We start from the raw sequence: 14,819 nt of genomic DNA on the forward strand, positions 1-14,819 counted from the left end.
TACGTTGGGGCTTGACGAGGCGCGATGCCAGATCTGAAACGGACGCGTGGTGGAACAATGTGATTGGAGGAAAATTAAAAGCGGTTAAATTCGAGTGATACACGTAATGTAGCTATGCAAAGATGGCTACATTGAAGTTACTCGTCGTCCTGGTCATCTTTATCGTGCAGTTCTATCGCAATGTTGTTCTGTGGTAGAGATAGATATTCTCTGCGTGTGCGTTCTGTCATGTTGTTGCCAGTAAGGCACAACCACTCCAGCGTCAGAGTGATTAATCGCTTGGGGGCGTGAAGTTTTGCTGCAAGTACTGCTAAAGGCTCCTCAGTCATGTTGTTGTATGCCAGATTAAGCTCGCGCAACGTCCGATTGGTTTCCAAAGCACGAGTGCAGGCCACGAGACCTTCATTACCGATACGATTATGTGCCAGATCCAGTCGTCGCAGCGTATTATTCGCCGAAAGACACGCAAAGAATCGTGGTGCCTTCGCCGCATCCAGACCCGAATACGACAAATCCAGAGCCACCAACGTCTTGTTAAACTTGAGCAGCTCTCCGAATCTAGCAACAGCGTCCGCATTGATACGGTTAGCACCGATATGAAGTATACGCAGTGACCTGTTAGAGTTCGTAAGCACTTCTGCGATGCGTTGAGCCTGTTCGGAACCGATCCCAAGACCTGCGTCCAATGCATCGTCCGAGTCTGTACCGCCAATATTAAGGTGTTCAAGACGCTTGTTTCTCTCCAACATTGACGCAAACGCTGTAGCACCACGAGAGCCCATAGTATGGTGTTCAATATCAAGTAGCACCAAGCTCTTGCTAACCTCAAGTGCACCTGCCAGAGCCTCAGCACCCGCAGGAGACACTGTATTCCAACGCAAGTGAAGTTCACGGAGAGTAGCAGTACAACGTAAGCCTTCAGCTATAGCTACAACGCCTCGTACACGCAGATCGTTGCCTCGTAGGTCCAATCTCTCGATGGATTTGTTACGTATCAGTGCGTCTCGAAAGCCTACGACCCCATCGTCACCCAACTGTGTCCAGCTCAAGTTGAGGTATGTGAGGGCACTACTTGATGCCAAGCACTCCGCCAATGCTTGACCTCCGATAGGTCCCAGTGGATTGTTCTCCAGCTCGATAGTATGCAGCGTACTGTGGTTACGCACGCCGTCAGCCAATGCACGAGCTGCTGCACTGTCGATCATACAGCTATTCAACGTTACTCGACCGAGATGAAGGTGATGCAGCATCTTCTTGCCGAGAAATCCTGCCTCATAAAGCTCCAATTGACGGCCACATAAGTTCACAGTGACTAAATCTCGATGGTCCTTATGGGTTGTATCCATGTTGACAAGTGTCTTAACCGAACGCGAGACATCAGGAAGACGCAACTCGTTAAGTTCTTGAGTGAAACGATTCACAGCAAAGCACTTGGCAAGAATCCAACGATCCAGGAAATGCTTCGAGTCGACCGAAAACTCGAATTTTTCTGGTATTTCTCCGTATTTCCTATTGCCACGTACTTGCTGGACATTGATAACTGTTTCGTGCATCTTGATGGTTAACAAGGTGCTGTTGAGAGCCACAAGTTCTCCTATACTCTCCCCTGCTTCAGGGAATAATCCTGTATCAGACAGGTTAATCTCGCGTAATGTTATGCAACCCTTGATAGCAGTTAGTAACTCCAGCACTGCAACTCGTCCTAGTCCTGGATTATCGTGCATATCCAGTGATAACAACATGTTGTTCTGAGGTACTACTCCTGCAATAACCAGACCGTCCAGTTCCACCAATTCTCGATTAACGAGCGTTATCCAACGTGATGTTTTCACCTTAGCAATCGGAAGAACAGCTCGAACGCCACTTAACCGAGCTAACGCAAAGCTGTCGTTAAGGTGCCGCAACGCTACGACTATCCTTTTCGCTGAATCAAAGTCGAGATTCAAGAGATACTGCGTACCGTCTTGAGCCACATCACGTCCATAGACACAGAGTTCTCGAAGAGCAAAGTTGTCTCGCAATGCAGACAACAGACCAAGTACAGCTTGCGGTCCCATCTGGTTCCAAGAAAAGTCACAGCGTGTAAGCGTCTCGTTCTCTCGCAGTGCTCGACCGAGTTCGTCAGCCCCCTGAGCGCTAAGTCGGTTGTCACGGAGATTTAGATCAAGTAACATCGAGTCCCGAACTGTCTTCTAGAGCCTCTGCGAAGTCACGAGCTCCACTAGGACCGATCCGGTTCCCCACTAGACTGAGATGAGTTAGAGAAGAATTCACTCGCAGAGCTGCAGCCAGAGCACTTATGGCTGTATCATCGATCCCAGCGTACTCTAATCGGAGCGATAACAGCGTTTGATTCACTCGAAGAGCTCGAAAGACAGCGATCGCGCCGTAAGAACCGATTTTGTTCTTGTCCGGACCTTGTAGCACCTTGCTGGTCTTCGATGGATCTCCACGGTCTTTAGACTTGGATACACGCTTAGTTTTTTGCTTGATCTTTAGTTTTACTCTGAGTTTCACTCGTGTTGCGGCCCATTTTTGCTTTGAGTTCACTTGTTTTCGATGTCTGAGTCTTGAGGCTATCCTCGTAAATCTCAGTCTTTTGGTTCGACGAGATCTTCTTCGCTTCGTCTTCTCTTTGACTGGAGGCGGCTGCCCTTGTTGCACTACCAACGACGTGGTGCTGGAGTTGAAAGCCAGCCCCGCATGTGCGAGCACTGCAATTTGTGTCGCTGTGATAGACGAACGTGGTCGCTTTTGTTGCAGTTGTTGATCATCCAAAACTAGACATCGAGAGGAGATATTTCGACGCAGACATAAAGTCGTGTACGTCAGTGCTAGACCAAGTTTCCAGCAATCAGACCATCCAAACGCTGGAATGTCGTCAGGAACGACGTAACTTCTCTCAAGCTGGCGACTTTGCTCCAGTATCGACAAGGGTCCGGATTTCTCCGTGGAATCGTCGATTAGAAGCACGTGGTCGTGGATCAGACTGTTGTCTTCGATGTCTGGTGCAAAGCTCACTCGTTTTGTCTGTCTAGTTTTCTCTGTCGTAGTGTCACTATTTACTATCGCTGTGGGGTTGCAGTAGGCTAGTGGAGGTGCAAACTTAAAAATGCAAGCCTGCAAGTCTGGAACGCAGTTCCCGACTTGAATCCACGCTTCTTTCCGAGGAGTGGCTGCACTATCCTCGCTCTTGTTGTTGTCGAGTTCTTCTGACTCATTGCCGGTTAGACTTTCCTTTTGATCGCTTCTAACCAGCTCTGTACGATGCAGCAGCTCAACAATTGACGCCTCATGGTTCACATTATTTGACTGCGACGAAGACTCGTTGACAGTGTCTCCCTCTAGAGCACCCAATGTATCCATCAGCGGAAGTCTATTCTGCTGCATCCATTTTTCAAATTTAAAGTGACTCTTCAGTAGAACACTGGACATACAAATTCATCGACGGCTAACTGCAATTATTCGACCTCCTTAAATGTTGCTGATCACAATTGCAGTCCCTCTATTGTGACATTGGGTACGCACGCTTGATATGGATCTCCTCACGAGGTCTAAACCACAAAAAAAGCAGCAAAATATCAGCCCAACATCTTCATAACATCTCACATCTCCCATATCCTGTTACCTGTCATTAGCACCCGTCGGCACCATTCCCATGCGCTGAATCACCTTCATCCCGGACGAGATCCGACCAAACACAGTGTGCTTACCTATTTTAGCAGCCAATAGATCAGCCCTTTTACCAAATACCAACAATATCTCAGCTTCTCCTTACCATCCAGCCACGGTGTCGGCGCCAAAGTAATGAAGAATTGGCTGCCGTTGGTGTTGGGGCCCGAGTTCGCCTGCACCAAAGCACACAGCGTCGGTTAATAACCTTAAATTTACGAGAATCTTTTTTCAAATCTCTTGATATTTTACCATTGACAGCACGCCAGCCCCCGTGTGCTTGAGCTCCTTGTTGATCTCGTCGTCAAATTTTGCTCTGCCATCCAATTACTTCACGTTAAGAAAAATGTAGCCATGTATATCATTGGCTTCTGGTACCCGTAGATGGATTCTCCTCCTCTCCCCGTGCCCGTGGGGTCTCCACCCTGGATCATAAAGTCCTTGATGATGCGGTGGAAGATGGTGTTGTTGTAGTAGCCGCGACGTGCAAGCTCCGCGATGTTCCAGCACGTCCGCGGCGCGTGCTCGGTGTACAGCTCCATAGTGAACTCACCCTGGCAAAGATTCAGCAGCTAGTTAGCATACAGTTTCGCTAAATATAACACGGTACACCAGATGCAGTCATAATACACACCACTGTCGTCTCGAACACGACGTGCGTCGGCGGCTTGGACGTCGCTGGTGTTGCCATCTTCGACACGAAATATAATTATTGGAGACAAAATGTTAAAATTATTGTTTCTTTTAATTTCAAGGTATTCAAATAATCATTTGTTTTTTACAAGTTGTGGTCCAAAATGGATCGTGAAAATACTCCGCGGAAGCAGCGCCAGAAGGTGAGCTCTCCTTCCTTCCCGGCCCAATTCTCCTCCTCCTAACGTATAGTCCAGCGTAGTACTGGCAGTCGTCGTACTAGCACCAGCTCCGCAGCTCATGGTGCCCCATCCCGAGCCAGTGTGAGCTCCGTTCCAGGCCCCGCACGTGGGTTCCGGCCGCGTAGTCGCACCGCGGCGTCTCCCCCGGCTGCTATAATGTCCAAGACGCCATCCATGCTGCTACGTCCATCTGCAGGTGGGTCACCAGGGTCCACAGGCGTCCTCTACGAGCCAGATGCTACTAGTCGCAGTAGACACAGCGTCTCCGACCGAGACAGCCACTTGCAGGTGAGCACCCGACCCACTAAGTCCTCACCAAGCCACCGGAGAGCGGGCTCTCCAGGAGCAATACGCCCACAGACCCCGTCTACACTCCAGCAGATCGACGTCGTCCCTCCTTCTACCAGTGTGAAGCTTATCACTCCCCAGCTGCAATTTGCCACGGACTTGTCGGTAAAATTGGGAAATTGTCTGGAACTCACAAATTTCACAGTAGTGGGGGTGATGGGTTTTGAAAATGTGGGGAAATCCACAATATTGTCACTTTTAGCCCAGACGAAAATTGGAGATAAGGAGCTTTTCTCGACTCGAAGCTTGGATGCTCTCGTGATGGATCGACATGAGACGACGGGGGTGGATCTCGCCATCTCGATGGTAGCAGGAGCAGGCCACCCAACCGTGTTGCTGGACTCGCAGCCATTGCTCAGCAGCTCGATGCTGGCGGATTTATTGGAGCGGAATGAGTCGCAGCGCTTCAATGCGCTCACACCGGAGCAGCAGATAGAGGCAGCTTCGTACCAGATTGCGGTCTTTTTGTGCTCGATTTGTCATTACGTGGTGGTGGTTCACGATGGGTTGGCGTATCAGGCTTCGGTTACTGACCTTTTACGAAAGATAGAGCAGAAGTTGGCTCAATGTCGACTACCCAGTGTGTCAGGCAACAGCCAGAGACATACGGCACAACTCCTGTACGTGGCAAACAATGTGGCAGATTCCGAGCTATTGTACCGCGAAAACGAGCTGCTGTCAGCTCATACATGTGCACTCGAGGCTGTGTGGCCACACGCACTAGTTCGTGTCCCTTATAACATGTCGACATTCAGTGACGTAGTTGACGATAAGGATGTCCTCAATGTGGCGTCGTTCGTACTTCCACATCGGCAACAAGTGACTCGTGGGAACGCAAAGAGGAAGGAGCAGATTAAGAAAACAGCGTCGATCTCCAGTAAATATTCGGAGCTCGATGAGGCAGCAGAAGATTTTCAGCTTTTTGTCCGAAGTTTACCGAGCTCGCCCACGTTTTCGTCAAATACGGTGTCGAAGTTAGCGATGACGCCTGGATCAAAATCTCTGTCACCTCCACACGCACTATCTCTACGTGAATGGCTCAGCAACGCCTCCCGCGTGTTTGAAGCTGTGCGCAAGGCGAGCTGTTTCACCGCCGAATACACCTCGTCGCGTGATCAGCACTAAGCCAATCGAGCCACCGATCAGTACACATTGTTTAATGCTGAAAATCTCGATTTCAAGGACGGACTTTGTCGCAACTCGCGTCGATCCAGTGGGGACTTGGTCTTGGAAATGGCTCCACTTTACCAGACTCCTTTGCTACGAACTGGTCACATCAGTTTTTCCGGACGGTGTTGAAAAAGTGGCGTGGATTCACTGCGACGTCGTGAAATCATGGATTCATTGTTGACGCTTATCGATAAGGCCGAATTTACCACAAGAGGTGTGACGCCGATGTTTTACGCAAGTACTGTACATGTGTATCGTGTTTTTTTGTGGGCGACAGGATCAACCGCTACTAGCCTCCGCAACACTGGTAAGCGTCGTGAAATATTCTTAATAGGTGGTGCGGTGCAACCTCTACTTTGCTGGGGGTCTAAAAAAACAAGTCGCTACAAGAAATTAGGTGTCAAGAGGAGTCTCTCGGTGTGCTGACAACTGATCAAGTGGCCTTCTCTTACTCCTTTGCGGCCCCAGAGGTCGCTACAGGTTATGAGCCCTGGCCTCTTCGCATCTAGTGACACCGAGCAACCAGCCCCAAGACGGCCACGACACAATTCTTGCGCGGTGTCGTAGTCTCAGTTGATTACACCGTCTTCCGCTGAACTTTGACGGTGTTCTGCTTCCACGGCACCGTGTTTGGACTGGGCGAGGGGCTTTTGGTGGCATAATCGTGAGAGTGAGTAAACACAGCCAGCACTGTGATGTGATCTTCGCTCGAGTAAACACAGCCTACCAGCACTGCCTTCGCGTGAGGCTCACTTCTGAATTTACTTCTTCTAATATCCCAAGTTTCAATCATCCAGGAGAGATGCGTTCGGCTATGTGTCAATTCGTCATTCTACTGCTGCTTGTTGCTGTCGCCTTTACCAGCGCGGTGCTCTTCGTACAGTCAGCGATGCAGAGAAGAGCAAGTCTTCGAAGATGGCTGACCTCTCCTCACTCCACGTTCAGCACAAGAGGGAAAATCTTCGACCCCTGAGGGTCACCACAAAATCACACCGCAGGATCTTGAGCTTGATGACACTACTGAGCGTAGCCTTGACATCAACAACCCTTTCGGAAAAATAATCGGGAAACTGTTCTACTACAATAGATGGTTCAAGAAAGGAAAAACACTAGAAGAAATGAGAGCTAAGCTGCGCGTCTTTAAAGTGCGCCGACACAGGAATCTCTATGACGGCTACGTTGACTATTGGTTCAAGATGACAAAACGTCAAACGCAATAGCGCGTTTCTAACGCTGTTGGCAACACCTACTGAATAATTGTGAGTCACGGTGTTTCCACGGTGCCAAGAAGGTAAGCTCCTTATTGATCATCAATACTCTGAATTTAAAAATGAAGCCGTGTGGTGTCGTGCTAACTGGTTGAAAATGTTAGCTTCGTTTTCGCTCACTTTTATCCCTTCCACTGGCGAAGCGCTGTAATTGTATTATTTACTTAGCATAGACTGTCTCGCTTGCATTTACAAAGAGTATTTTGAAGTATTGTACTGGCAAGGTAAAATGATGCACACAACTTTTGAGCACGACTTGTCCAAATCCAATTTTATTGAAGCTCTGTGTTTCCTCTTTAAAGAACCGTTTAGCCCTCTTTAGAGCCTTGCCCGAATAGAAAATCGATCAATTTTTTTAAAGTGCAATCAGTGCCTGCGTCAAGCCGATTTATTTATAAATCGGTGCAGAGGCATTTTTAAGAGTTAAAAAGAGTTATTCTGTATCGGGCTGAATGCCCGACGCTTTGTCGGCATGCCGATGGAGAAAGATGGTATTCACGTCTGAAGTTCCTGTGCGGCCCAAGCCAGCAGAGTGTCAAGTGCTATTACTGTAATGTAAAACCAACGTCTCTGTCTGTCGGTGACGTTTTTTATGTTGCCTCCCAGTTTCCCAAGTTTTTGGTAAAATATTTTAGGGATTTTGTTTTGACATGTGCATCGTTTAAACGTGTTTTAGCATTGACCACAGCTTAATATATTAAATTAGTGCCATGACGACTCCAATGTAATATCATTGGTAGACGCACGCCTTCATCGCTCTGTACGCAAGCTCACACCTTTTGGGCATGATTTTCTCCCTAGTGACCTCTCCAGTGTTCCTCGTTTTGTAACGTCATAGTTTTATAAACGCTAGCGCGAAGTGCATGACTACAAAGTCAATTGAAGTGGTGAAGTATGCAACCAAAAAACGTTATCCATGATAGATACATTTATGGTCCATACAGCTTGTCTTTTGGGAATTTTGGAGCCCTAGTGCTGATGTGCTAGACATACAGTAGGTACTTCTGCCATGCATTACCGGCGGTAGAGCCGAGCTATTCAGCTCCAAGGCCATGATGCCCGTAATTCCTCACGTATTGAAAGCAGGCCATCAGCACTCTTACAGCGATGATCAACGTTTGGGAAATAAAATCTTTTATTATACTGCGCTCGATAAAAGAGATTGTAATAGCCAGGTTTCAAAAATAAATAATTCCGAGCAAAAAAAATTATTATTGCAATAAATACTTTGCTAAGTCGTTTTTTGCAAGTCTGTTATTAACAAATCTAGCTTTATTTATCTTTTCAAAAGTTGCAATAATACAGTAGCAATTCCAATACACCTTGAAGCAATAACCAGCTATTCTGTAAATATAATACCCATAATAAAGTAGTAAACTATCAAACTGCTGAGAGCGAGAAAATACCTCGACATACGCAAAAGAAATAAAACCTCTTGAATATAAATAGAGCACAAGTGCGATTAAAATAATGCTATTCAACTTTAAAGCTGTTATAAAACTGCATCAAGCGTATATTAACGTTCATAAAGCGTCATACCATGAACAGTAAATCAAATACAAAAGATTTTTTAAAGCTTGACGGTATATAAAAAAACTCGGGCAAAGTCTGTAAAGTCTTAAAGTCTCCGCTACATGGATTAAAAGCCAATTGAGTAGTGGTGTATGGGCAGATTGTATTCGACATAGGCATATCGAAGCTTGTCGTTCCACAATACCGGGATGATGTATTTGTACTACCTCTGGTCCGAAATGATGGATAGTTTCATTTAGATGTAAGTAAAAACAATTCCAGCAATTGGTGTCAAAATCCAATTGGTCCAACAGAAGCGCGTAATCACCAGCTATTGGCTGGTGGTTTGATTGGCGCGGAAAGCCTACTGGGGGCCGAGCTACAAGTATTTGAATAGCCGGCCACCCTCTTCCTCATTTGCCAAGTACCCGCTCAGCTAACGCTACGCCCTATCAGTGCTCCCTGACTTCTATGACCAACCTGACCGATTGTCAACGCCGTTGCATCATCGACAAGCTCCTAAAACTCAGTATTAAAAGAGATCTTCCTCATGGAGCAAAGGCGGCCGTCGCAAGAGCCTTTAAGTGCAGTCCGTCCACTATCGGCAAAATCTGGACCCACTATTGCATCAGCGTCACCGCAGGGGTAGAAGGAGGAGTTTGGCATAGCCGCATCGTACGCTCGCTTGTGGCTGAGGGCAAGCTGGTGAGGAAGACGGCGCGCATCCGGCCAACATTGACACAAAAAACATGCTAGATAGGGTGGAGCATGTGCTCACCTTTATCAACGACGGCACGCTTGAGTTCGAGCTGCTGGACGACATGGTCCACGTAGATGAAAAATGGGTCTATGAGGACAAGGATAAGCAAAGCTGTTTACTGTTTCCAGGAGAAAACCCGCCACATCGCACCCGAAAAAGCAAGAGGTTTATTCCGAAGACCATGTTCCTGGCAGCCGTAGCCCGACCGAGGTAAAACCCGTTATGTTTTATATATTACACAATCACATTAGCCTTTAAACATTATGTAAATAGATATAACCCGAATCGTAAGTGCCGTTGGAACGGAAAGCTGGGACTGTGGCCACTGACGGAGGAGTACATCGCCCAGAGAAGCAGCTGTAACCGCCCCAAAGGAACTGTGTGCACACGCAATATTGAAGTGGTGAATCGAGCTAATTACAAGAACTTTCCTATTTGATTGGTTATTCCTGCTATCAAGAAGCATTGGCCTTGTGGAGACCGACGGCGCCCTATCCTCATCCAACAAGATAACGCTAAGCCCCATGTGTCTCCCCTAGACCCTGACATTGTTGCTGCGGGGTGTGAAGGTAGGTGATGCATCCGTCTGCTGTGCCAGCCTGCCACCTCACCGGGCCTTAATGTGTTGGACCTTGGTCTCTTCAATGCAATCCAAAGCATCCAAAACCGCATGCCCATCCATGGAATCGACAATCTCATCAGGCTGTTCAAGATGCGTACGAAGACATGAGTGCCGACACACTGAACAGCATATTTCTGACTTTGCAGAGCTGTATGATATGCGTGCTTCAACAACAGGGTGGGAATCAATAATTTGCCACACCTAGGAAAAGACAAGCTGCGGAGGAGAGGGCTTCTTTACCAAGTACTAGAATGCGAAAGAAGCTTGTACGACAGAGCCAAGACAATGCTTAGTGAGGCTGGCCGTCCAAGTCTCATCTTCTTTGAGTCTAAGAATAAGTTATACCTGTTAAAAGATGATCTGATCGATTTAGCATAACAAAACTAGTTGCTTTGAGCCTATTATTTTTCATATGCCATCTTGTAGCATACTATCCATCATTTCAGAGGTAGTAATATGCTGATTTGAGACTTCAGCGAGACTTTTTGACTTTGGCATTGCGTGCTTGCCCTGAGTTGAATTATTTTTCTTTCTCTTATTTTTTCCTTGGATTACCGACAGTGGTAGCGGCTCATTGGCATGCCTGCGCATATCACGTCGGAGAGGCATTGCTTCGGCGCTTGAGTTCCGCTACGAGGTACTCTAAGCCTCATGTTCTGCAGCCTCCCCACTTTCCAAATCGGCAGTTGCTTTTAGTACTTCGGAGCAGAAATGTGCTTCTTGACACTCTTCTCGTCGCGGGCAATTGCCAACTCTGCGTGACACCACAGCATGCGTATGTCCGGCGTTGCATATTCGACATGACGACGCCTGTGCAGATGATGATGACGGGTGTGTGGGTCTGAGCCTGCTGTTCGTCACGGGCAACGGTGTCCCGCGATCGGTAAGGAAGCCTTCGTAACGCGCGCTCTTACGCTCGTGTAGACACGCCGGGGGTCATGGCATCATCAACGATGGTGCTCTGACAGTCGAGAGCGGCCTTGTTCTTAATGAACGAATGGGTCAGCCTACCTGCATAATATTATTTGTACAAATGAAGTTTTTATAAAACTGTTTTAGCTGAACACTTAAACGATACAAAACTGCTATGGCAGGGTATACGAAATCGCTGGATTGTCACGTACCACCGGATATCTTTTTTTACAGTCCAAATTTTATGTTTGGATTGTAAAAAAAACTCGAAATGAAAACGACTCAGCGATAAATTGGACAAGAACCCTTGTAGTCAGTCAAAAGTACAAGTGAAACGTGCAAAGGTCTATCTCCAGTTGCTTTTGGTGCTTCCTATTCATTGGCAACAGCGTAATAATATATCATATGACCTACCGATAACAGTGCATTGAAAATGTGTGTCTATTGGTGATTGTCGATGATGCCTCTCCATCACACTATCTGTTGTGTAAACAATGCAGATATGATTAATGGGGTGGACTCTTGGCCATAATGGATGGAGTTTGGATTTTGCCCTCCCCATCAATAGTCCATAACCATGAGCGGGTCCCTGGTCCTGCTACAGCGAATAGATAGACATTTAGCGACGCTACAATATTAGCTAACGTCTAGCGTCGATGCAAATCACGTGTGAAATGAGCAGGCTCAGATGAACATAAAATGTGAAGTATGTGCTTATTAGCCGAGCGCCGCCGCTCTGCGGCGGTGGCGCATGCATGTTTACTATTGTGTTCTGCCTCCGTTTCGCTCGCCACGGGCTCGTAGCACTAATCACCGGAATCTTGAGGCTCGGGAGGCAACTCACGAACGACTGTCCGCCAGTACGCTGGCGGCTCAGGTCTGCCGGCTCTCGTATGACTTGGATCGCCAGTGCTGTTTCGTGCATTTCGAAGATGGGTTCCACGTTGTCGCGGTCCCGCGGCCCGATTGTACTGTGTAGCAGCGTATCGTCGAAGCGGTGCCCATAATTGAAGTGGAGCGTGATGTGATCGGCCGTTTTGAGCTAGCCTTGGACGAGGCTAGAAGCGGCGGGTGGCCGCGTCATCAGCGTCAGATACCGCCGGTGCGAGGCTTGCCTCGTACGCCTCCACGAAGGCCGGAACGTATGCGAGAAGAACCGCTCGTGGCTCCCAGCTATTCGGCATTGGGCCGAGCCAGCGGATCAGGTATTTACGATGGGGAGGGACGTCACCGTACCGGTGATGAGCGCCGAGACCGCGGGGTGGAAGGTCGCGACCGTCGTCGTGCTGGAGAATCGCCTCCACGATATGGCGCGCATCACCCGCACGATCGACAAGAGGAGCGGGACCGTCAAGCTGGAAACGTGGGGCGTACGCGAGGGGAAGAGGCGGATAGCGCGCAGCTTCTGGTCGACGCGTGGGCCAGTTGGAGCAGGTGAATGCGGAGCTTCGTCACCGTGTTGATCGTTGGGACGCTGTCTCGTGGAATCAGCGTCGCTGGGGATAACTGAAGGGAAGTATCGGCACAATCGTCCCACGTAGAAGGTAGGGTGTAATCGAAGAGCCGTAGATAGCTGTAGCGTGTAAGCATCGCAGAATACATTCGATACTTCTAATGGGCCAATATATCGTGGCGCGAGCTTGCTCGTCCCCACATTCGTCACTTAAGAAGGTTATTCCGGCCTCCGATAAAAAAACGATCTCCCACAGCAAAGTTCTCCAGATGCTTGCGTCCGCGATGATCAGCGTATTGCTTCGGGCGATCGACAGCAGTCGCGATCGCACCACGAACATATTGAGTAACCGACTCGCGTCGTTGAACAAAGTCGTGAACAACCGCAGCGTCGCGCCGCTGCGGCTCCGGGCTCGGATTAAAAGGGGCGGGCGAAGACGCGGTGGGGTTGAAAACGCGCCCAACGCTGCCACCAGAGCTAGGCCGACGCTGACCCCCAGGGTCGATCAGCGTCCGAGTGGCTCAGTCCGTGATCGAGCGTGGGACCACGCGCGAAACGGGAAGTCTAGCTCGCGTGGAAGTCGCGGTATGCGCTGGTGTTGTTCTCGGGGCGGCGCCTGGAGCTGAGGAGCTGGATGTCATGGGGCTGCTGACCACGTGGTAGCCCGCGTGCGCATCCCGTGTGCTGCGGCCCTCGCAGCAGTGAGAGTCGTTTCTCCGTTCAACAGCGCCGAAGAAGCGCCGTGAGCACGATCATGACGGACAGCATCGGAGGTGCTCGCGCTGGATGACATGGCTCCAGCCGGGGCGGGGATCACTATCTGGTTACTGTCGTCAATGTAGCCGCCGTGCTGGTAGAAGACACGGAGCTCTCGACACCAAAGAGCGCTGGAACCTGTGGATGTCGATCATAGCTCATGAAAAAGGGAGTGAGCCCCGTAGACGCGTGCTCAGCGTTGCTGAGCGCAAATTCGATCAGAGGCAAATATAAGCTCCATGACTTGATAGACGTTGCGTAGCTGCGCGGAATGTCTTCGAGGACCCGTTCCGTCTGTCCGTCTGTCTCTAGGTGAGCCGCGGTGGTCATCGACGACCGCGTTCCAAGAGACTGTAAGAGTTCGGACCAGAAGGCGGCGGTAAAACGGGGATCTCGAACAGACACAATCGAGGACGGTAGGCCGTGGTGTCGATAGGCAGTGTCAACGCAGATCGCCGCCATCTGCGCCGCGGTGACTGTGTCGGCAGCTGGAGCAATGTGGGCCATCTTGTTGAGCCTATCGACGACGACAAGGATACCAGTGCGACCTTGTACGTCGCGAGGTAGCCCGAAGTCGAAGTCCATGCTCACGGAGTCTCACGCGTCCTGTGCGACGGGAAGAGGTCGGAGTAGAGCTTGCTTCGACCCAGCCGGTCTGACTCGCTGGCACACTTCACAGGAGCGTTCCCACTTACGCACCCACTTGCATATGTGGGGCCAGTAAACTCCTGAGCTAGTGTCGCGAAGGTTTTCTCGCGACCAAGGTGTCTAGTGCTTGGACTATCATGAAACTTGTGGATGATGCGAGCTCGAAGGTCATCGTTCAGCAGATAGCGAGGTGACTCGCATCGCAGACGACGTGGAATGCCTTAGAGTGATCGGGCAGCATCAGAGCTGGCGGTGGATAAGCTGGTCTTCACCGCAGCCTGATGTTCCGGATCACGCGGCGTCCACCATGAGTAACAATGGACGACCAGTCATCGCGACGTTCTTCAAGTAGTTGTGGAGGTACGTTGCGAGACCCAGCCACTGCCTGGGTTGTTTCTGGTCTTGAGGGGTTGGCCAGGCGCGGATAGCTGCAATCTTCTCCGGGTCAGGACGGACATCGCTCTTGCTGACATAGCTGCCTAGCACGGGTATATCGGGAGCTCAGCAGATGCACTTCTTCAGGTTGGTGTACAGTTGGTTGTTCCGCATCATTTGAAAAACCTGTCTTAGGTGTTGGATGTGAACCTCGACGTCGGACATACCGTCCTCGCCACGACTGTGGACGAATATGTCGTCAAAATAACTCGGTGCAAAGCTTCGGAAGGGTCGAAAAAGATTGGAGACCATTCGGTTAAAGGTGACAGCGTTCTGCAGCCCTTGCGGCATCACAAACCATTCTCACAGCATTCCGCTGGGCGTGCTGTCAGCGGTCAGCGACACTTCACCCTCACGCATCAAGATTTAATAGAAGCCGTCCATCAAG

At 49.4% G+C, this 14,819-nt stretch overlaps 3 protein-coding genes across 3 annotated transcripts; 1 reads left to right on the forward strand and 2 right to left on the reverse strand.

Annotated features, from left to right (window-relative positions):
* Positions 1-137: 137 nt before the first annotated feature.
* PITG_05885 (uncharacterized protein) lies at positions 138-2,174 on the reverse strand (the record flags this gene model as incomplete). The annotated part of the gene is made up of 1 exon (XM_002998071.1): positions 138-2,174. One exon carries the CDS (start codon positions 2,172-2,174, stop codon positions 138-140), a length of 2,037 nt encoding a protein of 678 aa, XP_002998117.1.
* Positions 2,175-3,505: 1,331 nt separating this feature from the next.
* PITG_05886 (peptidyl-prolyl cis-trans isomerase ppi1) lies at positions 3,506-4,363 on the reverse strand (the record flags this gene model as incomplete). The annotated part of the gene is made up of 6 exons (XM_002998072.1): positions 3,506-3,554; positions 3,629-3,713; positions 3,779-3,848; positions 3,925-3,988; positions 4,051-4,226; positions 4,307-4,363. The coding sequence occupies 6 exons, from the start codon at positions 4,361-4,363 to the stop codon at positions 3,506-3,508; spliced, it is 501 nt and encodes a 166-aa protein (XP_002998118.1).
* A 90-nt stretch (positions 4,364-4,453) lies between these two features.
* On the forward strand, positions 4,454-6,020 carry PITG_05887 (uncharacterized protein; the record flags this gene model as incomplete). The annotated part of the gene is made up of 2 exons (XM_002998073.1): positions 4,454-5,000; positions 5,442-6,020. The coding sequence occupies 2 exons, from the start codon at positions 4,704-4,706 to the stop codon at positions 6,018-6,020; spliced, it is 876 nt and encodes a 291-aa protein (XP_002998119.1).
* Positions 6,021-14,819: the final 8,799 nt, after the last annotated feature.

Source organism: Phytophthora infestans, genomic scaffold (assembly GCF_000142945.1).
Source record: "Phytophthora infestans T30-4 supercont1.9 genomic scaffold, whole genome shotgun sequence".
Taxonomy (NCBI): Eukaryota; Oomycota; class Peronosporomycetes; order Peronosporales; family Peronosporaceae; genus Phytophthora; species Phytophthora infestans.